This window comes from Vigna unguiculata, chromosome 6 (genome assembly GCF_037176805.1).
Source record: "Vigna unguiculata cultivar grain cowpea cultivar isolate G323 ecotype 2 chromosome 6, ASM3717680v1, whole genome shotgun sequence".
NCBI lineage: Eukaryota > Viridiplantae > Streptophyta > Magnoliopsida > Fabales > Fabaceae > Vigna > Vigna unguiculata.
This window is the reverse complement of record NC_140797.1, coordinates 30,173,119-30,200,142: the sequence shown is the minus strand read 5'-3', so window position 1 is coordinate 30,200,142 and position 27,024 is coordinate 30,173,119. Positions and strand designations below refer to the sequence as shown.

At 29.1% G+C, this 27,024-nt stretch overlaps 1 protein-coding gene across 1 annotated transcript; it reads left to right on the top strand.

Annotated features, from left to right (window-relative positions):
* Positions 1 to 19,857: 19,857 nt before the first annotated feature.
* Positions 19,858 to 21,183, top strand: LOC114186692 (uncharacterized). Its single transcript, XM_028074667.2, has one exon. The coding sequence runs from the start codon at positions 20,295 to 20,297 to the stop codon at positions 20,898 to 20,900; it is 606 nt and encodes a 201-aa protein (XP_027930468.1). The 5' UTR covers positions 19,858 to 20,294; the 3' UTR covers positions 20,901 to 21,183.
* Positions 21,184 to 27,024: the final 5,841 nt, after the last annotated feature.

Here is a 27,024-nt window from a genome sequence, read left to right as displayed (position 1 = left end):
GGGTTCGTTTGTAAAAAGTAGGAAGGTTTCTCCATGTTGCTTAAGAAACATGGGTTAATTTTTTTCACTCATCTTCCATAATGTTTCACCCGCGAGTTTACGTTCGGTCTGTGATCTGCATAAGAAATTATTTGTTTTGTAATCTTTATATTTTGTAAAATACCAGGGTGAAATTTTTTAATAACTTTATTTTTATTTAATCAAATTAGTAGAAATAATAACTTTTATAAACTTATTTTTTAAAATAAGTAATATCCATAATTGTATAATTTTAAAATTTTAAGTACAAGTTTATTGAAAATAAAATGACTTTGAATTCAATTGAAACAAGCGAAAAAACACAAATGAGCGATATATTTTTTGATGGACTGGACAAGATTGTGCTGGTACTACTGGATTTTAGAAATTTAAGTCAATACTGATTATGCAGATCAAATGTGGTTCAACATGTCATTAGCTTGCGTGGGCTATGATTATACGAACAGACTTGTGGATCGATAATCCATCCTGAATTGTCATCCTATAGAAAAAATATATAGGTTGAATAAAAGTTAGGAGGTAAAATAGAAATAAGTTGCTCATTGTTTGCCATGTATTGCTTACCATTCTCAAGATGAAAAGGACACTATTTGATTGATAAGATATTTATTCTCGTAATGGCTTGTAAAAGGCTCCATAATGTTTGTATCATCTTATTTTTTTAGGTGCTTTCTATATAAAAGTTTATGTATAATTGATTTTGTCTTTCATGTGTATATTTCTTTTTCGCACCAAACTATCCTATATTTATTCATGTAACTTGATGAAACAAAGAGTAAATATTAACTATACCATCTAATAATAATAGACTAAATCATCGTCTCATACATAGATAGTAGTTGGTGGAGACCAATCAGATGGAGACTAATCAACCGCTGATAAGGATTCAAGCACCAATTCAGACTTTATTCAAAGAGACACTTACATCACAGGGTTAGAAATCCTCCTTCCTATCTTAAGGATTATGAGGTAACTATCAACTCTGCTAGCAATAAAAACGTTTTAAGTAGCAAGTATCCTATCTCCTCTTTCATGCATTATGACAAGCTGTCTTTGAGTTTTAAAAATGTTGTTAATTCCATTGATGCTGAACGTGAACCAGGAAGCTATAATGAAGCTTGTAAACATTCTTACTGGATAGAAGCCATGCATAATGAGATTAGTGCTTTAGAAAGTAACAAATACATGGACTGTCACTACTTTGCCACAAAATAAGATTGTTATAGGGTGTAGGTGGGTTTATAAAATCAAAAGGAGGCTGATGGGAGCATAGATAGATACAAGGCTAGGCTTGTTGCTAAGGGTTATACTCAGTTAGAGGGTCTAGACTTTCTTGACACCTTTTCCCCTGTAGCCAAACTTACCACTGTTAGACTTTTACTTTCTATTGCTGTTGTGAATGGCTGGCACCTTATGCAGTTAGATGTGAACAATGCATTCTTGCATGAAGAATTGCATGAGGAAATTTATATGTAGGTTCCACCAGGTATGGGCAGTAGTGCTGGACAGGTTAACAAATTAAATAAGTCTCTTTATGGGCTAAGACAAGCCAACAGACAATGGTATGAAAAACTGTCTTTCCTTATCTTGCAAGGTTAAGCTAGATCTAATGTTGATCACTTATTGTTTCTTAGACGTACTGACAATAGCATAAATATTGCATTAGTTTATGTGGATGACATAATTTTGGCTGGAAATGATGTAGTTGAGATAGAAAACTTGACACACCTCCTTAATGAAACTTTCAAAATTAAAAACCTTGGAGATTTAACATATTTTTTTGGATTAGAGGTTGCTAGAAATAAAACAAGAATTCATTTGTGTAAAAGAAAATATGTTTTAGATCTTCTTGAAGATGCAGGAATGATGAACTGCGCTCCAGCCATCACTCATATGAATCACAAGCTTGCTGCTGATATGGGAGGCATCCTTCCTGATCCTTCTTCTTATATAAGACTGATAGGGAAGCTTATATACTTGAAAAATACACGACCCGATATCACCCATGCAGTCCAACATCTAAGCCAATTTGTTTATGCACCAACTAGTATACATCAACAAGCTGCCATGAGGATCCTAAGGTATTTGAAGAAAACTCCAGGAAATGGTATCTTCCTTGCTGCCAACAGTGAAGCTCAATTGAAGGGGTATAGTGACTCAGACTAGGCTGGATGTGCAGAGACAAGAAAGTGTGTGACAAGTTATATTATATACTTTGGGAATTCTCCTATTTCATGGCATTCAAAGAAGCAACCTACTGTTTCTAGAAGTTCATCTACTGAATATGAGCCCTTGCTGCCACAACTTGTGAGATTCAATGGTTAAAATACCTGCTTGATGATATTGGAATCAATCATAGGATTCCTGCTGTCCTTTACTGTGATAATCAATCGGCTATCCAAATTGCATCTAATCAAGTCATGCACGATAGAACTAAGCACATAGAGATAGATTTCCATATTGTGAGGGAAAATGTCAACAATGGTTTGCTGAAGCTTCTGCCTATGTCAAGAAAATCACAACTTGCTGACATTCTTACTAAGCCTTTATCTCCTACGGATTTCAAGAGTATATGTTTCAAGCTGGGAATGTTAAACTTGTACTCCCAGCTTGAAGGGGGTTCTTAGCTTTAATAGTTTTGTTGTGTTTTTATTGTTGTTAGTTATAAGTGTTTTATGCATGTATAAATACTCCTTTTTATCTTTGTACCACGGTAACACAATTAATAAAATTTTCTTCTCGTTGCTTTTCTCTCTTCTCTGTTTTTGTCTCTGTCTTCACACCTTTCCTCTCTAGAAGCATCAGTTGTTGAGCACTATCATGAAGATGAAACTCTGATAAATAATGATTCCTATTTACAGTTTTTTACATGGGTCTGTGACATTCGGCATGGCTGGACGATGTGGCGTATAATTTATATAAAGGATCATAATAAAATTTTATGGATTGTTCAACTGTTTGTACTGGGAGGGACCGCTCGGCGGCCGAGCGACAGTTTATCACATAAGTGAAAATCTTTTTCGAAGTAATCTCACACGAAAGGTGAATGCGCGTTCAATCACATCTCTGAAGATTTTCTTCGAAATAATCTCACACGACCGGTGGTAGAGTCAACCAAACGACAATACAACACAACTTGATTTTGTTATTATTTTTATTTTTATAAAAGGCATCATTCTAGAGAACATTATATAATTTTTAAAAAAAATAAAATAAAAACAAACCAATTCAAAATCCATATAATATTTAAATAAAACAAATATAATTAAAACAAAAAAGAGTCTTTGACTAATATAAGGAGAAAGCAACTCAAACCACATACTTTAGTTTCTTTAATCTGTATCTGTTACTATCTCCAATAATGTTTTTTGAATCGACAGAATTTGAAACAAAGGAAAAGAAATAAGTTTAGTGACATTGAAACAAACATTATATTGCTATTTTGTGTGTCTGATTTTCTTTGTTTGATGTGATGATTCAAAACGACTAGTATTGCTCTTATTTTGCTTAACATCACCAAAACACAAAATCAGTGACAAATAACATCATAGGAAGATCCAAATTACTACATTACTAAAAATTCCAATCTCTTGAAACGTTTTTTTAGTGCAAAAAAGCGACCCCTTCACTACTTCGTCTTTTTCTTTTCCATTTTTATGGCGTTTTCATGCTTCGCAGCGTACTTGTATTTACTGATTTTGTTTTGTTTTATATTTAAACTAGTATGAGATCCGTACGTATGCACGAGTTTTTTGTTTTTGTTTTTGTGTTATTATTATTATAGGTATTTTGTTTAACTATAATATATTATATTGGTTAAAAATTAAATTAAACTTTTGTTATTATTGATATAATTTATGTGGATTTGTAAATATATCATTTCGACTTTAGCTAATTATGACAATTTACTTCATTTTCTAATTATTCAAGACCATTGATTATGTTCATTATATATTGATACAATCCATAGTTACACAATGCATAGTTTATAGTTATACTTAATTTATATTGAAATATTGAAATACTTACATTTGAGAAAAAATCTGAAGGGTGTGGTTTTGACAGCAAGGTATAGTAATCAGGTATCTTGTGAACTTTTGTTTTGTGCATATGTACATTGACTTATATATTATATTGAAATGAAATGCATATGTACATATTCATGTTAAAATAAAATATATGAATATTGAGAACTTTGATCTCGTGCAAAAGTAATGTCCACAATTGAATAATCAACTCAAAAAAAAAATGCAAACATAATGTAAGATTGATGTTAACATTTTTAAACAAAAATAAATGCATGTATTGTTATAATGTAGGCATTAAATTTATAATAACTAATTCTTGATGGGTACACACATTTTATTTTATTTTTGTTTAAATGTACATTGAGTTATATATTATATTGAAATGAAATGCATATGTACATATTGTTGTTAAAATAAAATATAGGAATATTGAGAACTTTGGTCTCGTGCAAAAGTAATGTCCATACATAAAGAATCAACTTAAACAAAAATGCAAACATAATGTAAGATTGATGTTAACATTTTTAAACAAAAATAAATGCAGGTATTGTTATAATGTACACATTAAATTTATAATAACTAACTCTTGATGAGTACACACATTTTATTTTATTTTTGTTTAAAATGTACATTGAGTTATATATTATATTGAAATGAAATGCATATGTACATATTTTTGTTAAAATAAAATATAGGAATATTGAGAACTTTGGTCTTATGCAAAAGTAATGTCCACACATGAATAATCAACTTAAACAAAAATGCAAAGATAATGTAAGATTGATGTTAACATTTTTAAACAAAAATAAATGCAAGTATTGTTATCAATGTAGACATTAAATTTATAATAATTAATTCTTGATGGGTACACACATTTTATTTTATTTTTGTTTAAAATATACATTGAGTTATATATTATATTGAAATGAAATGCATATGTACATATTGTTGTTAAAATAAAATATAGGAATATTGAGAACTTTGGTCTCGTGCAAAAGTGATGTCCACACATAAATAATCAACTTAAACAAAAATGCAAATATAATGTAAGATTGATGTTAACATTTTTAAACAAAAATAAATGCAAGTATTGTTATCAATGTAGACATTAAATTTATAATAACTAATTCTTGATTGGTACACACATTTTATTTTGTTTTTGTTTAAAATGTACATTGAGTTATATATTATATTGAAATGAAATGAAATGAAATGCATATATACATATTTTTGTTAAAATAAGATTTAGAAATATTGAGAACTTTGGTCTCGTGCAAAGTGTGTTGAAGATGAAACAATAAAGGAAATAATTGAAATATGTGAACCAGTGCAATGATGATTATCTTGAGCAGTGCAAATAATAATGAAAACATATTTATACAAACGTGCACCATATTCGGATATCAAGAGAGATTAATGAATTACTTCAATAGTTGAATCTCAATCAATTGAATCATCAGAATGTTTATTTCGAGTAGTTCAAATTAATGGAGCAGTTCAATTATCTAGACCAGTGGTGCAATAATGATTATCTGGAGCAGTGCAAATAATAATTAATAAAATTTATACAAACGTTTATTCTAATTTCGTATTCATTATTTAGACGTTATGCAAATATATTAAAAAAATTCATTGAAAGTTGTGCAGGGTTTATTGAGCAATGATAAATTTAGATTTCCAATGCAGTGACAAATTTAAATGTTCATTGGAAATTGTGCAGAGTGAGTTTTATTGAACGTAAGATTTATTGATAGAGTAAGTTATTGCATTAAATGTTCTTAAATAGTAATTTATGTTTTTCATGCTATTAAATGGTCTTAAATAGTAATTTATGTTTTACATACTATTAAATGATCTTGGATAGTAATTAATGTTTCACATGTTATTAAATGGTCTTGAACAGTAATTTATGTTTCACATGCTGCTGATTTAAAGAGATCGAAACATCCAGATGTTTCATTGAAAAATTTTATCATCTAATTGCATTAAATGGTCTTAAATAGTAATTTATGTTTCCATAAAAATATTGACATAGAAAATATATCTACCATATAAAAATGTAATAAAAATAATTAATTACATTTTTAATATTAGAATAAATAATAACATATAACATAAAATTACAAAAATTAGAAAATTTTGTGAAGGTACTAAAATAAATTGACATTTTGAAAAAAATTAAAAGTAAAAATTTTGTAACGTGTCACTAGAAGAGGAATGGGTTGAAAGGTTATCTCCCATTTACTTTTTTTTTTCGAAAAGACCAATAAGAAAAATTTTGATCATGGAAACCTTTTAAAGATGAAAAAAAGTAACAGTTAAATTAGGAAAAAATACAATAACATGACTAGTGGTAGAGCCACATAGGAGCGGGCGGGGGCACAACCCCCAACTTTTTTAATATTTTTTTTTTAAAATTTTATGTATTTAAAATATTTTAAATTATATATTTTAAATTTTTTTAAATTATGTGTATATTTTAAATTAGATAATAATATACTGAAAATTAATAAAAAATAAATTAGGTATTTTTTTATAAAGTAAATCATTTAATTCTAATAAATAGTACAATAAAAAATTAAATATAATAAAGAAAAAAAATTGTTAAGATCATTTTTTTTCACATTATTTTTTATGTTTTTTTCACGTGTTTGTATTCATTTCTTACTTTTACCTGATTTCTTTTGTTAGTGAACAAAAAAAAAAGTTAAACAGAAACTCATTATTTTTGTCCTCATCTTTTTCATATCTTCTCTTATTCTTAAAGGAAAAAAAATTCTCTTGTCTCACTAGTGCAATACTTGTTTAATATTTAGCCCTATTTTTTTTATCTCATTACCCTTTTGTATATTCATTTTTTATGAAAAGATAAGAGCAAATAATGTATTCTGTGATTTTTTATAGAGAATGTTTAAGTGTAACTTGATTATCATAATTATTTTTAGTAATTATGTCTCTCAATTTTTGATTAAATTATAATAAATTATTTTTTAGTCTTAAACTTGTTTTATAGACAGGTATATTGATAAAAAGAATTAAAGAATAAATTTATTTTTTTAAAATTGATAAAAAAGAAGTGAAGATGAGAACAAAATCATATGCAGTGGCGGAACTTGGACAAAAAATTTGGGGGTGCCAAATTAAATTTTTTATTTTTTTAGTTAAGAAAAAACTCTTCATTCTCTCTTCATTTCTTCTACTTAAAACAAGCACACATAATAGTATAATTCAGAAAAATATGATTATCATTCATTATTATATCATGATACCAAACCATGAATACCATTTTAGATAAATCTTTCGTACCTCATCAATCTGATTTGGTGAGTATTGTGAAATTTGATGACACTTTTTCCGAATCGCTTTCTAATGAATTTTTAAATTCATTATATGTAACTCTAGAAACTTTAGAGATATATAACGTAAATGCAATTTTTTTACATGTTTATCACAAACTTTCTTCCTTCAAAAAAAGAATTAATTCTTTTACTATTTATCATAATTATTCTAATATAAATTTATCATCTCTCCTATATAAATTCAAAACTTTACAAAATTTACCATAGGTAGGAAAACACAAAATCCTTAAATTTCATAATTAAGGGTTATATTCTAACCTCAGTTTCTAATCTATCTTTTTGTAATTTTTTCTTCTCACACACTTTCATAATAACTTACATGGTAGAAAAATTTTATAACAAACAAAATCCTAATCTCTTTTATAAATCAATATTTCCATTACATTTTTTATTTTATTTATTATTATTATTTTCCATAATATAAACTTAATATAAATAATATATAATTATAATTTAAAAAATATATATAAATATATATTAAAAAAATTCCAAAAAATTTTGGGGGAGCCTAGGCTCCCCCCTGTCCCTTTAAAGTTCCGCCAGTGATCATATGATGACTTTTGAATCGATATATGCATATTAGTAAAATGGAAAATCAATATTTTGCAGATAATATGGTTATTTACATTGGAAAAAAATAGCTAAAAAATGTAGTTATGATTCAATTATTTGATAAGTTCAAGAATATGAAAAAACGAATGATGACAATATTATTTAGATATATGTATTTTCTGTTATAATTATAGCTATATTAAATTATGTATTAATTTTTCCTGAATTAGTGACAAAAATCTTAAATATATAAATTGAGTATATTATTTTGGCTCCCCAGAAATTTTGGCCAAGATCCGCCACTGAACATGACAATACTCGCCAAATATAACTCTTAATAAAAATTGAATCACATAATTTTTATATTTAATTTATTAGGACTCAACAATATATAAATTTTTATTAAATAAAAATTGAATTACGTGTAACTTTTATATTTGGTTTATTACCAATTAGCAATAAATACTTGCATTGAATCGTTTAATTGAACAGTGTAAAATTTTCGAATTGTTAGTTAATGGCTTTGTAACCCAATATAAGTACAGAAATGTTTTATTCACATTCATGTTTTGTTGAAAGTTGTAGCTTCCATTCTTTTTACAATTTGAACATATTTGAAAAACAAAGGTTACCAATCATTACATATTCAGGGGCAATATAACCATTTGTAGCCATTACATATTCAACATATCTTTCAACTCTAGCAATTCTTGGAATACCTTCAAGCATGAATATAACAATTAGATGAAAGGAGAACATAATATTAAAAGAGTGTAAATTGTTAGAACAAAAAAAAGTGCTTGTTTTTAACAAATAACTCCATATATATAACATCAATTCACCTTCAAAACTTTTGTCCAAGCTGTCAATCATCTTAAACAGTTTATCAAAATGAGCCTTATAGTATTATACATTCTTAAATTACTATTAGTAAAATAATAGAATAAAATAAAGATACATAATCAATTATTAACTTCTCTACAATTAAATGCATACTGGTTACCACCAGAAAGTTAACAGTTAAAGGAAAAATGTTAAGGAATCAATATCTTTAGAAGCCACGACATAAAGCTATAATATATAAAGCATTCAACATAATTTATATAGATAAATTATATTAAAGGAAATGTTGCCAATTAATTTGAAGGATTTAGTTGATATAATTCTTTGAAAGGTTCCTGTAGAACAAAAAATTTATTCAAATGGGAAAAACACAGAACAATGATAAAAGCATTGGTTTTCATGACAATAACTAAAATTAAAAAACACAAATTGCAACAAACTTTCAACCAAAATCCCCATTAGAATAGCGCCCTCACCTCTAATTTTGTCATTGCATAGCCGTCGCCAACCACTTGAAACAAACACAACACGTTACCACATGAACTGTGTTAATCATGAAAGGTAGAAAAAGTTTATCAGATAAAAGAAAAGAAGGAGGTTCATTAAAACTTTAATTCCTATTTCTTCATAAACAAAGTATTTCCTTTTACTAAAACTTAAAGTACTTTTACTTCGTCAAACATGAAGAACTGCCAAATAAACTAACCTTACACTCAATAAGCTCTTCCAAAAGATGTTTGCTCCAAACAAATTGTGACCTAAAACATTCATCGTTTCAACTAAACTAACAATGTCATACCACCATACAAATCCTAGTAAAACAAAATAATTTATTGTAGAAGTTTCATAAGCACAAATTGTATTATTAAGAAGTTAGCACATTAGCTCCTAGATGAATATAAAACTATAAAGTCCAGGTAAAGAAAAAAATGTAAATACGTTACAAAGACATTGTTAAAAAAAACTATATTAAAATATTTTGTAACTATATAATTCAAAAAGGATGCAAGAAACATAATTTACATTCAAAGATAGTTAGTTTTTTAGCTCCTACCTTTTGCTTCGGTCTTCTTGAAATTCAAACTTACAAAAGAATAAACACTGCAAAAAGGAAAAGTCATAGTAAAAACAATAATGTAAATATATTATTGAGATATTATTAAAATAAACCTTTGGTAGAAGTTTTAGAAAGAAAAATTGTATGATGAGGATGTTATCACATTAGCACTCGAATGGACGTTGCAAATCCAAATTGGGAAGAACGAAGAATACACCACAACCAACATTCACATTTAAATATTCGATAAAATAAATTCCTAAGATTGAAACTTACAAAAATCAGTGGTTGATATTGATTCCATCTGTCTCCTTGTCTACCTGTTATAAAATATAGAAGTAGTGATTTAAATTTGAAATAAGCAGGATCAAACTTTTATAAGAAAACAAACTACAAACCTTAAATTGTTACCTCCAAACTTATATAATGACATTTAAGCAAATTAATGGTAGTATCAAGCTATCTATTAATAGTTCTCAAGAAATAAATGGTACCTTGAATCATCAAACCTTTAAAACTGGTTCTCTTTTGTTGGGGTTTGCAGATTGCTTCGCCACTGTCTGTTGATGTGCATGTGCAACTCATCCCGCTGCAAATTTCTTAAATTGTTCTTGTTTGCAATTCCAATTAACACACACAAATTGGTCCAGTTACTTTACTTATGTAATCACTAACCCATAGAAGAGCTTTATTTAGGGTTAACAATTGAAAACTCTTCAACATGGAGCATTTTTAGGGTTAAGGGTAATGTTATTCAGCAAATCCAGATAAATAAGACCAAAACAAAAATATCATGAACTCATTTAGGCAATCCTATATTTCACCTTCTAACATGTGTAGTGGTTGGAACAAGATCCGATGTTGACACTAAAGGACAATGGAGGTGAAACTGAAGGAGTCTTAGGCCGGCAAAGGTCTAGTAGTGGGTGATTTAGGGATGGAGTCGATTGTGGTAGAGGATGAGTGAACATGGTGGTCGCGTGGTGAAGTCGTCGTCTAGGTTGACCGTGGAGGCTCGTCGGACTCTCACCGACATTTGAGTGAAACGATGGATGAAAGGATCAAGAGGAGGTTTTCTCCAGTGTTGGTTGTAAAGTGAAGAAGACGAAGGTGTGATCGGAGAAGAGAATGAGAAGATTGGTTTAGGGGAGAAAAAGATATGGAAGGTGAGGGGTTCTGTGCACGAAGAATGAGAATTGCTTTTTTGTTTTAGAATAAAAAAAGGAACCGAGCTCAGTAATTAATGCATGAACATCAATCAAATCATGCAGTACTCTCTCCATCCAAAACTCAAACAGGTGGGAAAATGAAAATTACTTTTATGGCCAGACAATTGAACGAAATGATGCTTCATAACAGGGTTAGATTAGTCAGAAACGGGAATCAAAATAGGCAGATCACAGGCCATCCTTAAGAAGAGGGAAAGTTACCAAAAAACCTAAAAATTGGACAGTTGTCAAGAATTTAAGTTGAGAATTTGGATCTTTTCCAGAGGTCATTGTTTTCTTATATTTTAGAAGCCAGTTGGATAATTCGTATTATAGATTAAGATATGTATTATGAATAAAATAAATAAATACATTTGTTAAAAACTATAGTTTTTTCAAAAACAAAAAAGTATTTCTAAAAATAAATTTTAATTAAATTTTTATCTTTATTTATTTTTTTAAATTCGGGTTTGTTGTTTAAAATAAATTAATAATATATCGACTTTTTTTACAAAACATTTACGATTTTAAATACTACATTTAAGGTACTATTTTTTTAAACCGCTTTTTAGTTTTTAAACCGTAAAAATCAAGAAATGAACTGAAAAAATTGCCATCTATCCAAATTTTATGAATTGACCGTTAAATCTGTAAAGATCTTAATATTTCAAAATTACAATCAAGGTGTAAGTATTGACGTGGTAATTCGTTTCACACTGAAGCAATGATGTTATAATTATCATTTAAACTAAAAGTTTAACTTTAATTTTTCATTTGCAAAAGAAAAATTAATCGCATAATTATAATCAATGCGTGAAAAAATCAATCAGTAGGTCCAGTCCAGTCAATAGAAATTCTTGTTACATCAATTAAAATTAATTTCATATATAATTATAAGCGAAAATAGAAGTATTACTCTAATATTATAAGCGAAAATTAATTATATATATAATTATATACCAAAATTGTACATATATTTGTTATTACTAAGTAATTATTTAAATTATATAAAACTTAATTATATTTAGTGATTTATTTTAGATGTTAAAAAATTGAATATTAAATATAATAAGTTAACAATCACTCAATAATCTTAATATATAAATGGCTTAAATACTTATGTACTCCCTCATTTTTGTAGTGTTTGGTGTCTATGGTCCTAATTTTTTCTAAATATTTAAAGTAATTTTTATTTTTGTAATTTGTGTTTAATTTGATAATTTTGTGTTAGGCTGTTTAATTGAGTAACAGAACACTGTTTTGTATTTCGTTTAATTTTGGTTCATTACATGTACAGTTAGTTACCTGGATAAATTATGTTCAAATTAAGAATTTGGGGGAAAACGTTGTAGTTAGTGATTTGGGGCGAGCAGAGATTTGCGATTGTTGGAGTTGTTCAAGCACCTGGGGATTTCTTGGCATTTGGGATTCGGATTTCAACTTTGTAGATTGCAGATTTCAACTTGCTCAACCTGAACCTCAGACTGCACTTCACCAAAGAAGGAAGTATTCGAGATAAGATATTTGAGAAAATACTTAGCATGTGTTAGGTTTCTACTGTTCACGTGTATTAAAGAAGATGAATTTAAAAATATTTTGTGTTCTCATTCAATGATTTAAGCAGAAAAACGACGACTGATTTGCGGGTTTATTCTAAAAATTCATCCCCTCAACTTTGCAGAGATCTGGGATGATATTCAAACATTTATTTTTTTACCCTCTTCATATATATTACTAAGATGGTGTGTAAAAGTGTGTGAAATAAGGTGGTGAGTGACTGCAGCAGTGGTGTGTGTGAGTGAGAGGGCACCGGTTACGTAACCGGTGCCTAGAAGACCTTAACATCGGTGCACCGGTGCGTATGTGTTTTTTTTTTAATTTTTTTTAATTTGTTTTAATTTTGTTTAAAAATTAATTGTATAACTTTATTTAAAAATTTAATTCTATAAATTTCTTTTACATTCATATTTTTTTTTTAAAAAAAGTTTCATATAATTTTAATATTTTTTTAATTTGTATTAATTAATTATAATTATTTTTATAACATCAAACTATAAAATCATTCTTTTTTTCCATCAAGGGTATTTTGGTAACTTTCTAATTCTATATATTTTTACAATTTATTTTATTTATCACATCAATCAAATCTTTCACTCACTTTCGTAAAACTTATCTCCAAATCCACTCACTTTACCCTCTAAATCCACTCCAAAAAACACAAATATTCATCCTCCTAAATCTACACGAATCCATCTTCACACTCTCTCCTATATCCATCTATAAAAACGAACAGACCCTTGATGATCGTTCATGTAATCGATATTAATATTGTATCTCGTACCATTGTGTTATTCTTCAGTTTCAAGACTGTCAGTGAAAACCAAATAAGCATCACGATCCATTGACACCTCTCTCGTCCTTCTCTGTACTCAACTTAAAATCTTATAAATTACTATTTTATTATAAAACAATAAGATATCATGTTATAATAATAATTTATAAATTACTATTTTATTATAAAACAATAAGATATTATGTTATAATAATAATTTATAAATTATAAGTTAAGTGCAGAAAAGGAAGATGATCCACCAAAGAAATGAGTTTATTAGAAATTTATATTTTTTTCTTCAAAATGGGGTATATTTAAATATACAGAGAAAAAGTAGGGTTAAGGGCTGAAGCTATAACATGTTCAAAAACGAAGTCCATCTCGGAAACAAGCTCATTCAGGCTGACTAACCGCGTAAATAGTCCTCAGAGATTTTGACGGAGCAACCAGATTTGATAGCAACTATTAGATATTATAATTACTACAACACAATTTCCTGGAAAGGAACACTGGCATATGATATTTTTCTTGGAGAAAGATAAAACATATGAAAGCAGGCCATGGTTTAAGCAGGATTAGACTTTCCGGCAGAAAGCATTCAAATCGCAACCTGGTAGATGATGAGAATCTGCAAAGTTGAAATCCAAATCCCAAATGCCAACAAATCTCCAGGTGCTTGAACAACCGCAACAACCGCAAATATTTGTTCATCTCAAATTCCTAACTACAACGTTTTCCCCTACATCCTTAATTTGAACCTAATGTATTCGGTCATTGTACACGTAATAAACTAAAATTAAACATAATATAAACGGTGTCACATGTACGGTATTCTGTTACTCATTTAAATGGTATGACAAAAAGATCAAATTAAATATAAATTGCAAAAATAAGAATTATTTTAAATATTTGAAAAAAATTAGGACATCGACAACAAACACTACGAAAATGAGGACTAAATAGGTATTTAAGCCTATATAAATTAATAAATATATGCCAATTATAAAATAAAGCTAATAATAAATAATAATAGAGAGAAGAAGAAAAGGAAGAATAGAGAATAAGAGAGAGAATCGGGAGCAACTTTTTTGTGTGTTTATTACTGATAGGAAGAGTCATATTTATATATTCAACATGCTAACCCAGAAAAGATATAAATCAAATAGTTAATACAAAATATTACATAAAGAGTAATGAATCATATCAATCATATAAGTAATTATATTAAATCAATAGACCGACCATTAATTCATAACACTCTCATTTGGGTGTCCATGATAAAAGAATGTGTCTCGTTAAAACCTTACTATGAAAAAACCCTTTGGGATAAAAACCTAATGGAAAAAGAGTACATCATTTTATATAATATTGTTCTTTTCATCTTCTACTTCTCCCCTCATGTAAACTTATATATCATTAAGATGACGAAGTCCAATCTTGTGAACCAATTGCTCAAAAGTTCTCCTTGGCAAAGACTTTGTAAATAAATCTGCTAGATTTTCACATGAGCGAATCTTTTGGATCTCTACATCACCATTTCTTTGAAGATCATGAGTGAAAAAGAATTTTAGAAGAATATGTTTTGTTATGTCTCCTTTAATATATCCTTCTTTCAATTGAGCAATGGATGCACTATTATCTTCATATATGGTTGTTGGTTTCATTTTTCCCGAGGATAAACCACAAGTTTGTTGCACATGTTGAATTATATACCTTAACCAAACGTATTCACGACTTGCCTCATGTAATGCTAAGATTTTTGCATGATTTGATGATGTTGTTGTTATTGTTTGTTTCATAGATCGCCATGAAATCGTTGTACCACCACATGTGAACAAATATCATGTTTGTGATCGACCATTATGAGGATCAGATAAATAATTTGCATCTGCATAACCCATTATATCTAATTTTGAATCATTTGGGTAAAATAAGCCCATATTCATAATGTCCTTAAGGTAACAGAGTGTTTATTTTACTCCATTCCAATGTCTTATTGTAGGTGAAGAACTATATCTTGCTAACAAATTTACAACAAATGCTATATCAGGTCGAGTATAATTACATTAGTGTTCCTATAGCACTAAGATATGGTACTTCAGGACCAAGTAGTTCTTCATATTTTTCTTGAGGTCTAAAAGGGTCTTTATCAACATCTAATGACCTCACCACCATTGAAGTGCCTAATGAAGGTGATTTGTCCATATAGAACTTTGTAAGCACTTTCATTAATAAGCTTCTTGATGTACAAAAACATATTTGTTTAAATAAATAACAATTATGGCAAATTCATTCTCGGATCTTTTCATATAAATACAAGGACAAATTGGGTCATTTTTTACCCTTCCTTTAACAAGTACTCACTAAGACGGTTATACCACATACGTCCTGATTGTTTCAATCCATAAGGGGACTTATTCAATTTTATTGAATAATCCTCTTTATAATTTGCTTTATTGGACAAATTAAATCTTTCAGGAAGTTTCATATACATGTCATTCTCTAGAGAGCCATACAAATATGTTGTAACAACATCCATGAGGTGTAAATTCTGACCTTCTTTTGAAACAAGGCTAATTAAACATCTAAATGTTGTTGCATCCAACACTGGAGAATATGTCTCCTCAAAATAAATACCAAGTCTTTGTGAAAAAACTTGAGCAACTAATCGTGCTTTGTATCTAATAATTTCACCATTCTCATTTTGTTTTTGTACAAAAACCCATTTGTACCCAATAGGTTTTACACCCTCAAGTGTGCGAACTACAGGTCCAAAAACCTTTCGTTTAGCAAACAAATCTAATTTTGCTTGGATTGCATCTTTCCATTTTGGCCAATCATTTCTTTGCCAACAATCTTCAATTGTCATTAGTTCTTATCCTCATTTTCACTTATAACATCCTTTTCTACATTATATGCAAAAACCTCGTCAATATTGACTTTATTTTGGTTTCATATTATATGATTCATGACATAATTTATTGAAATCTCATCATTTTCAATAATTTCAAGTACCTGAGGTTCTTCTAGAACTAAATCATTAATTATGTCAAAATAATCTTTTGAGACTTTTACCCCCATGATTAAGCCATCTTGCCTTTTTTCCCTTTTTCTCATCCGAGGATTTTTATCTTTGGAACCGACAGGCCTACCACGCTTCATACATGTTTGAGATTCATTTGCTATATTAGATTGTCCAATAGGAATATCAATTCTGATTGGAGCATTAGCAACGGGTATATGTGACTTAGTTATCCTTTTTGTGTCAGTAAAAACATCGGTAATAGGTTGGCCAATTTTTGTAAATGAATTATTCGTTGAACTTCAAGTTCATACTCTTTTGTACGAGGATCAAGATGAGATAATGATAATTCATTCCAACAAATATCCTTTTCTAGTTTCTTTCTTTCTCCCCTTACGTTGGAAAAACTGATTCATCAAAATGACTATCAGCAAATCGAGCTATAAATAAGTCACTTGTTGATGGTTCAAGATATTTTATTATCAACGGAGAATCATATCCAACATATATTCCTAAACATCTTTGAGGACCCGTCATAGTCCTTTTTGGTGGGGAAATTGGGATATATACAACATGCCCAAAAATGCTTAAATGAGAAATATTAGGTTGCTGATTAAAAATCAACTGCAAAGGAGAGTATTCGTGATAACTTGTTGGTTTGATTCAAATCAATACTACAACATGCATAATTGCATATCCCCAAGTAGTTATTGGAAGATTAACTTTCATAAGTAAAGGTCTTGCAATCAATTTTAGATGTTTTATCAATGATTCTACAAGTCCATTTTGAGTATGAATATGTGCTACTAGATGTTCAACTTCAATTCCAATTGACATACAATACTCATTAAAAGCATGAGATGTAAATTCACCAGCATTATCAAGACGAATTTTCTTAATTGAATAATCTTGGAAGTGGGCTCTTAACATGATCAATTGTGCTAATAACTTAACAAATGTCTGATTTCGAGTTGATAGTAAACAAATATGTGATCATCTAGTGGACGCATCAATTAATACCATGAAATATCTAAATGATCCACATGGTGGGTGTATTGGACCACAAATATCATCTTGTATTCGTTCTAAAAATGAGATTGACTCATTTCTTTTTTTTTTCTAGTGATGTTATCAACTTTCCCTTCGAACATGCAGTACATGAGAAATCATTGGACTGGAGAAGTTTTTGACTTTTAAGTGGATGCCCACATGAGTTTTCAGCTATTTTTCGCATCATGATATATCCAGGATGACCCAACAGATCATGCCAAACAAGAAATTCATTTCTATTTGTTAGTTTCTAACTTACAATGACATGCATCTCAATCACATTAATATATGTGTAGTACAAGCCATAAGAGAAGGCTGATAATTTCTCCATTACACATTTTATATTCGACTTAATTCGAGTGAGATATCCATTGAAACTTAATAAATTTCTATTAGACTTAGGAGAATAAAATGCATTTTTAATATGCAACTTGTACCTCTTGGTAGAAGTACAATAACTTTTCTTGAGCCTTCAATTATATTTGTAGTACTAGAAATAGAACTAACATTGACTTCTCGCATTATTAAACAGAGAAAAAATTATTACTTTTGATAATTGTATGAGTTGTTGCACTATCAATAAGACATATATCCTCATCATTGGTGCTAGTGTCAACATTCATTCTTCATATAAACATTAATATCAATGTGAATCTATTTTTTAACACTCTCATAACCGATGAGGTGATCAATGCTTCCATTTGGTTTAACAAAGAAAATAATAATATCAAGATGAGTAACATCCATATGGCCATAATCAGAATCACTATCACCATCTTCATAAGCAAAGTGTGTTTCTATGTTCTTCTCATTATTTGTAAGATGCTTTGGTGTATGATAAGTACAACTCAAATGGCCTTTACCATCGTAATGATAATATATACTTTCATCTTATTTGCCAATATTTTCACATTTTTCTTTTCCCTTTTTCACATTATTGTGTCATTTCTTGTGTCTTTGAAATTTTCTTTATAACCATGTCCATAATCAATATCACGATCATGAAAATATAAATCAAATTTTGCTACATTCACTTATGGGAATGAAGCATAACCAATTGGACAAGTTTCATGATTTTCTATCAAAAGCTCATTGTTTTGTTTAGCCATACAAAGGCATGAAATAAATTCATAATATTTATTGTTGCATGCATTCACTTCTGGGAATGGAGCAGTTTAGACAAATCTCATGATTTTTCATCAAAAGCTTCATTGTTTCGTTCAGCCATACATAGGTATGAAATAAATTCATAATATTTGTGAAATCTCTTCTCACAATATTGTTGTCGGAAGAGCAAATTAGTGTTTTAGATAATTTATTTATTTCTTTAATGGTATCCCAAGATCCATTGCATCTAAATGTATTTCAATATTTAAAATTCAATATAAGGGATTATTCCTTGCAATTTCAAGATGACAATTTCAAAATTTATAAGATTTGACATGTTTAAAATTAGTACATAAAATAATAGTAACAATAATAATAATAATAATAATAATCAACGTCATAATAAAAATAAAAATAATAAGACGAAGATGAAAATTGATAAAGTCAAACAATTCTTATCACAAGAAGAAGAATATAAGAGGCAAAATTGTAAATGGAGAAAGGATTAGAAAAAGCCTGAATTGAGACACGGAGAGCATTGTCGTTAGAAAGAAAAAGCTTCCGCTAGTCCTCAGTTGGTTGGAGCATACATTGATAACGTGTTATAAAATAAAACTAATAATAGATAATAATAGAGAGAAGAAGCAAAGGAAAAACAAAGAATAAGAGAAAGAATGAGGAACATTTCTATGTGTCTTATTACTCATAGGAAGAGTCTTAATTATATATCGATCATATCAATGATATAAATAATTGTATTAAATCGACTACCATTAATTCATACCAATACTAACTGCATTAAATATTAATATATAATTAATTTATAATGATACTTTGTTAACTTATGCCAATAAACTGATTGATACTTTCACATACCAAAAGAAAAATGGTCATTGATACTTCAATAAGTTATAATTTTATAACGGTCCTTCCATTTTTGACATGTAAAATTTTAACAAAAATAATTAATATTTAGATTTATATACAAAGTATTTAATAAAATTTCTCTTCTCATTCCGCGATAAATGGTTAAGAATACGATAAGAACAAAATTATAATATTTCGTTGGTATTGTAACATCAAAATAAAATTAAAAGAAAATACACGCGGAAACTATAGATAGATAGATTTGATGACTAGATTTAAGAGTATGATTTGATGTTGATTATGGAAGTTGAACAGGGGAAAAACAGCTTAAAACATAAAACATATTTGAATTTCATCCTTAAACACAATTAAACTTCTGTTGCAAAGATTATTGTAATCTTAAAATAAAGACGAAAACGGAAGTGGAGTTGGATCAAACGTTAAGGAAACGAACTGCGGTGACGACGGAGGCGCGTGGGTGAGGTGGAAAGGAAAATGACGTTATTTGTTAGACAGAATCCACCTCTATCTCTCTTCTTTTTGCCTTTCACTCCTTCACGTAACACTTAAATATTAACAAAAAGCCCTTTCAAATTTCCAAATTTTATGTCACTCCTTGTAATGCTCCTCACATCACACCCAAATTTTAACACCACTTCAAAACGACCCTACTACCCTGAAACAAAACCTCTTCAAGTACTCGCCCTTTTTTCAATCTTCACCCATTCTTCCGACACGGTTCAAGATTCCACAAGATTCAAGAACCTGTGAAGAGGCTCGGAGTCCAATACCCACATCCGATTTTTGCTTAAAGTCTCAATCTTTCGGCCATGTCAAACAGGATGATGCACCGGGCGTCGAACCGGCGCCAGCCCCTGTTGCAGCGGCAGCCGTCGAAGCTGGCGACCCGCGTGGGGGAGGTGGTCGGGGGCACGGCGGCGGAGTGCGTGGCGGTGTGCTGCTGCGTCCCCTGCGGCGTGGCGAATTTCCTGGTGCTCGCAATTTACAAGTTGCCGGCGGCCTTGTGCCGGCGAATGCTGAGGCAACGGCGGCACCGGAAGATTGCCAAGGAGGGGCTGCTGAGACCCACGCGCCGCCACTGCTCGTGCGGGTGCTGCGAGGACGTTACCGGGCGGATATTCCCCATGTGCGCCAACGACGCGTTTGACGTCGAACGCCTCCACTCGCCGGAGCCCGACAGTGATGACGACACACTCGCTCTGGAGAAAGAGATGTGGGACCAGTTTTACAACACTGGCTTTTGGAGAAGCTCTTCTAACAGAGAACGAAGAGAAGCCTCGCAAACGCAAACGCAATTGCAATTACAATTGCAAAATGTTGTTCCCCAACCCAACCCAACGTCTTTTCTTGACCCCTCCCTTCATAATACAAGTACATACACAATTTGTATGCACAATTTTTTTTATTTACGGTAATGAGAATGCAACTCTTCCCTTTCGGCCTTACAAGTACTTGTCTATTTTTTTCGAGACTATTTTTTTTTTTTTTGTGTATCGCGTTTTCCGGTGGAGCTTTTCAGGTTGTGTGAAATTTTGTGCCAGGTTTCGTTTGTGTGAAGTATTGTCAACTTTCTGGTGATGGAGCGCGAGATTTTCTGCTGCTACTCTGTAACTGTTGCTTCAAATTCCTCTTCGAACTTCTGGCGATTGAGATTTCTTTGCACTGTTCTTTACAGGAGAACAAGAAAATTTGGATTTTCTACTACACTGTTCTACTCTTCTTTACAAAATAACTCACCCCCTCCTCATACGTTTTTTTACTTTGATTTGCAGAGGTTAAGCATTTCTGTTTAATCTGCAAATCATTTGCAAAGAACAAGTTGATCTTTTTATCAGGTTAACTTGTTAAATTACTTTTTACACAAAAAAACAAAAACGAAGTTTATCCATACGATAGAATAAGAGAACAAAAATACCGAGGGATAAGTTGGAAGTACACACTGAAGAGTAAAAGTCATTTCGTAGTATATAACATCATCTAAATTTTATTTTATAAATTGATTCTGTAGAGTTAAGCTAAGTTTATAATTTTATGTTAATTTCATGCATGACATATAAGAAATGCAAATTTTGTCTTATAAAGTCAAGTTTATAGGTATGAATTAGACCTAAATTTTATTTTATATATTTTAATGAGAAGAAGTACACGTGTATGATTGTCATTATAGTTTCATGTAGTTTAGAGTTAACCACACGAATGTCCGATAGGTGAAAAATATGTTAACTTGATTCATAAGGTTTTTACACCAACCTGGGAACATGCATGGGAGTTGACGATAACTCGTTATTTGTTTTGATTTGGAAAGTAAAATAGAAAGGCAGTAAAGGACAGGAGAGAGTGAAAAATTTAAGGTTTAATTATGCCTTTGGTCCTCATTTTGGAGTCAAAATCTCAAAATGGTACCCAAATTTTTAAAAGTCTCAAAATGATCCTCTTTTTTGTTGAAACGTCTCACGTTTGTCCTTTCCGTTAAGTTAAGGTTGACGCCGTCAGAGGGAGTGCCACGTGTCAGTTCCTCGATTTTTTGAATTTCTTTATTAATTTTTTTTTTGATTTTTTTTTTATTTTTAACTTTTTTTTTGAATTTTTTTAAAAAAATCAAAAAATTGCCACGTGTCAAGCTGTCATCGTGTCACATGGCAGTGACAGTGACACGTGTCAGTATTACGCCACGTGTCATTTTGTTAGTCTCAATTTGGTCCCTTTATTTTAATTTGTCTCAATCTAGTCCCAATTTTTGTAAAAATTAGCAATTTTGTCCCCCTTCAAATTGAAACAAAATTTAATTTTATATAAATGTTATACAAATATTTTTATTAAATTTGATATTTGTATTCAAATTGATATTTTTATTATATATTTTTAACATAGCTAAGTTTAGTTAAAATTATGTTTCACATTCAACTTTACTTAAAATTGTTTTAAAATTTTAAATTTATATGTGTTTTATTGTAACATGAACTAGGTAATTTATGAATTTTTTTTCTATTAACATTATTTTCTATTAACAACTTTTAATCCATTTTAAATAAAGTTCAATGTAAAATATTAATTAAATGAACTTAATTTGGTTAAAAATATTTACTTGAAATATCAATTTTGATGGAAATATTTGTGTACATTTATACAGAAATTAAATTTGATTTCAATTTGGAGAGGGACAAAATTGCTAATTTTTACAAAAATTGTGACTAAATTGAGACAAATTAAAATAAAGGAACCGAATTGAGACTAAGAAAATGACACGTGGCGTAATACTGACACTTGTCACTGTCACGGCCACGTGGCACGATGACAACTTGACACGTGGCAATTTTTTTCAATATTTTAAAAAAAATTCAAAATCAAAATTCAAAATCAAAAAAAATAAAAAAAAAATTCAAAAAATCGAGGAACTGACACGTGGCACTCCCTCTAACGGCGTCAACGTTGACTTAACGGCAAGGACAAACGTGAGACGTTTCAACAAAAAAGGAGACCATTTTGAGACTTAAAAATTTGGGTACCATTTTGAGATTTTGACTCTAAAATGGGAACCAAAGACATAATTAAACCAAAATTTAATTATTGTGGGGCATTTTACATATATAGGGTTTATTAGGTACATGGAAGAGTTGAAGGTAAGAGAGAGAAATAGAGAGGGTGCAGATCAGGTGGTTCAGAAGCAGGAAATGGGGGTCCGGGTGTGACACATTATTATTTTGGAGCGTACCAGTGTGGTGGAGCTCACATAAGAATAAAGGAAGTATGCAAAGATAGGTGAAAGACAGATGTTTGTGGAAATGATTCAGAGAGTTTTGCCATCCATGTGTACTTCGCTTCGACATTTATTCCATCCATGGATATCACAATGCCTCCACGTACTCTCTCTAAACTCTTTGAATTCACTCCTCAAAACTCTTCAGTAAAATAAAAAAACAAACAAAATATTATTCTCTTAACGGTTTTTTTGTCCATGTGAAAATCAGAATTAGTCATTTTTCGAAACTTTGACACAATTTAGTCTCCCAACTTCACAACTATGTGAATTTAGTTTTTTCAAGCAAATTTTGTTAAATTTATTTAACGTGTTTCAAACGCATTTCATTATAGCATTTGAGATGTTTACATCGTTTGACACATTTTTGTTTTAATATTAGCTAAAAAAGAATCATGAAACGCATTTGAAATGTTAAATAAACTTAACAAAATCTGCAAAATCTGGTTAAAAGGACTAAATCTACACAATTTTGAAGTTGAGGAACTAAATTGGACCCAAAGTTTTGAAGAGAGACTAATTCCAATTTTCACTAAAAGTTGAGGGATCTAAAACATATTTAACCCTTCTCTTAATCACATTTTTGTATATTTAGTATATTTAAAACATAGTTTAAAATACTTTTTTTTATTCCAATTTTTGTAAGTTTTGTCAAATCAATCCTAATTTTGTTTTTTTATTAAATAGGTTCAATTGTCGTCAATTTTGTTCAATTTGGTCATTTTTTCCTAACACCTTTTAAATCATTAACTGCTATAAATAGTGATTGTCACTAGAGATGACAAATAAATCAGTCCCCATGTGTATTTCTCGAACTCGTCCCCGTTTTGATGGAAAATCCCCGCATTGACTGAGTATGGGTATGGGGGTTTTCCCGACTTTTTCAATTGGGTGTGAAAATGTACATATCCCCGCCATAATACATGTTCCTTTCATATCTTCGTCCTAGTTTAAATTATTACAATTAATTAAGTAGCCATATATATATATATATATATATATATATATATATATATACTTTCTATTTTGTATTTCTTTTAATTATTTAGTTTGCCATAAAACTCTTTCACATCTCCAATATATTTTTCATCTTGTCATATCCTTTATGTAATTATATTAAAATGATGTATGTCAATTCAAAAACTTTATGTCTCACATTTGAATATTTCTATTATTTTTTAATATTTTTATTTATTGTATATTTTCCTTTCACATGAAAATGTTTAATACTCTCAATTTAAGTGTTTAATAGAATAAATCTTTCACTTACTAGGTAATATAAAAAAAATTCTTTACTTATTATTATTAATTTTTGTTTCATCTGAAAAAAAAAATTTGTTTCGCTAAAACAATTTTCGTTATTTCTCAACTATTGAGTATATATGTTAATATTTGAAAAGTTTTCTTAGATCTTTAAGGTATTTTTCATCTTATCGTATCCTTAATTATACATTTGTTTTCCTTTGTGCGATTTATTTCAATAGTCTCTCAGATTGTTTCAAGACAAACATTTGTTAATTTTTTAATATTTTTATTTGTTGTTTATTTTCATCATGTAGAATACTATTTTGATATATTTTATCTAATTATTTTTTATTTTCTATCTAACTCATTATCAATCATACTGTAGTTTTTTCACTATAATTGTATAAATAAATTTTATTTGCTACAATATAAAATTTAATATAATTGCCATGAATATTTTTTTATCACCATCCAACATATATTGGAGTTCAAAAGATGCAAGATCTGTGTCAAAATTTTATTGTTATGTTTATTATTTGTTCTTTGCGTCATCTTGATTAAGTGATATATTAACACTTCTATCAGTGTAGTATAAAAAAAGATTCATTAGAATTTAAAAAATTGAAGTAAACAAATATTTAAAATATATTTTAATTTGAATATTTGTTTTCTATTTATATTTTTTTAAAAATATTTTTAAATTTTATCAACTAGGTTTCATTCATGTTTGAAAATTTAATAAATGTTTTGGTAATTTTATTTGGTATTCTAATATAAAATGTAAACAATTATAATTTATTTAAAAGTATTTGATATCAGAGAAAGAACTATATCCTTTTAATATTGAATATTTGATAATATTATATTTTCTTTACCGTAGTTTTTTTATTATTTTATAAAAATTAATTAAAATTAATATTGAAGTAGTAAGAAAAAAAGGTACGGATATGAGTACGAGATTATACTCGTTAGCCGGTGGGGATGGGATGAGACAAAAGTTTGATACTCGTTGGATTTGGAAATGGGGATGAGATGAATTTTTTATATGGGGATGGGTATGGAAAAGCGAAACCAGTCCCCGCTCCGCTCCATCCCTAGTTGTCACGTATCACTTCGTGATTTTTTTTTAATTTTTTTAATTTTTTTTTGAATTTTTTTAAATGTACATGTGTCAATTTAACAACGTGCCCATGTTAGAGTAAATGTTTTATATTCAATTTAATACCTATATTTGTTATTTTTGTTCAATTTAGTTCCTATTTTGTTTAAAATTAACCAATTTTGTCCTTGTCGATGAGACCAAATTTAATTTTTATATAAAAAGTTACAATGATGTGAATTTTAATATATTATATAAAAATATTTAATAAAAAATGTGAATTTTAATATAAAAATTAAATTTGGTTTGAATTTGGAGAGACAAAAGTGTCAGATTCAATGTTTTATATTATTCCTATATTTGTTATTTTTGTTCACTTTAGTCACAATTTTGTTTAAAATTAATCAATTTTGTCTTTGTCGAATATGTGACCAAATTTAATTTTTATATAAAAGTTATAATGATGTGAATTTTAACATATTATATAAAAATATTTAATAAAAATGTGAATTTTAATATAAAAATTAAATTTGGTTTGAATTTGGAGAGGGACAAAAGTGTCAGAATCAATGTTTTATATTATCCCTATTTTTGTTATTTTTGTTCAATTTAGTTTCAATTTTACTTAAAATTGATCAATTTTGTCTGTATCGAAAATGAGATCAAATTTAATTTTTATATAAAAATTATAATGATTTGAATTTTAATATATTATATAAAAATATTTAATAAATAACATGATGGGTGAAAATCAAACTTTTCAGATCTAAAATAAAATATTTAATGAAAAAAATATAAAATGTTATTCTCATTAAGTAAATCAATATCACGATAAAAATAAAAAGTAAAATAAAAACGATTTATTACTCTTCTATTTTAAAAAGTTATATAAATATTTTCAGCAATGTTTTCATCAACCAAAAGAACATAATTCCCAAGGTTTATAATTTCCAAAAATCATATAATATTTTGCTACGAAAAAAGTCTTCTGAAATGGTAATTTTCATATGAAAACCATTAACCAGTGTGATCACTAAAATGGTAGTATAAGAAGTGGGCTTTAAGCCTAACTCAACCCAAAAAAGTGAGGATTGCACCCACTTATATATTGTGAATTAGCCTTATCTCTAGTCGATGTGAGACTTCGCTCTGATACATGTAAGAAGTAGGCTTTAAGCCTAACTCAACCCACCAAAACCGACTTGTAAGGTGAGGATTGCACCCACTTATATATTGTGAATTAGCCTGGTCGATGTGGAACTTCCAACAGATACCACCAATAAATTTACTCCGTTATAATAATATTTGGTGATTGGTGATTGTTTTTCTGTTTTTATTTCTTTTCTTTTTTCTGAATAAAATTTTCATAATATAATTTGGCAATTAAATTGGACCAAATAAGTTTGCACCATGAATTAGCTCTTTGATCACTACAATC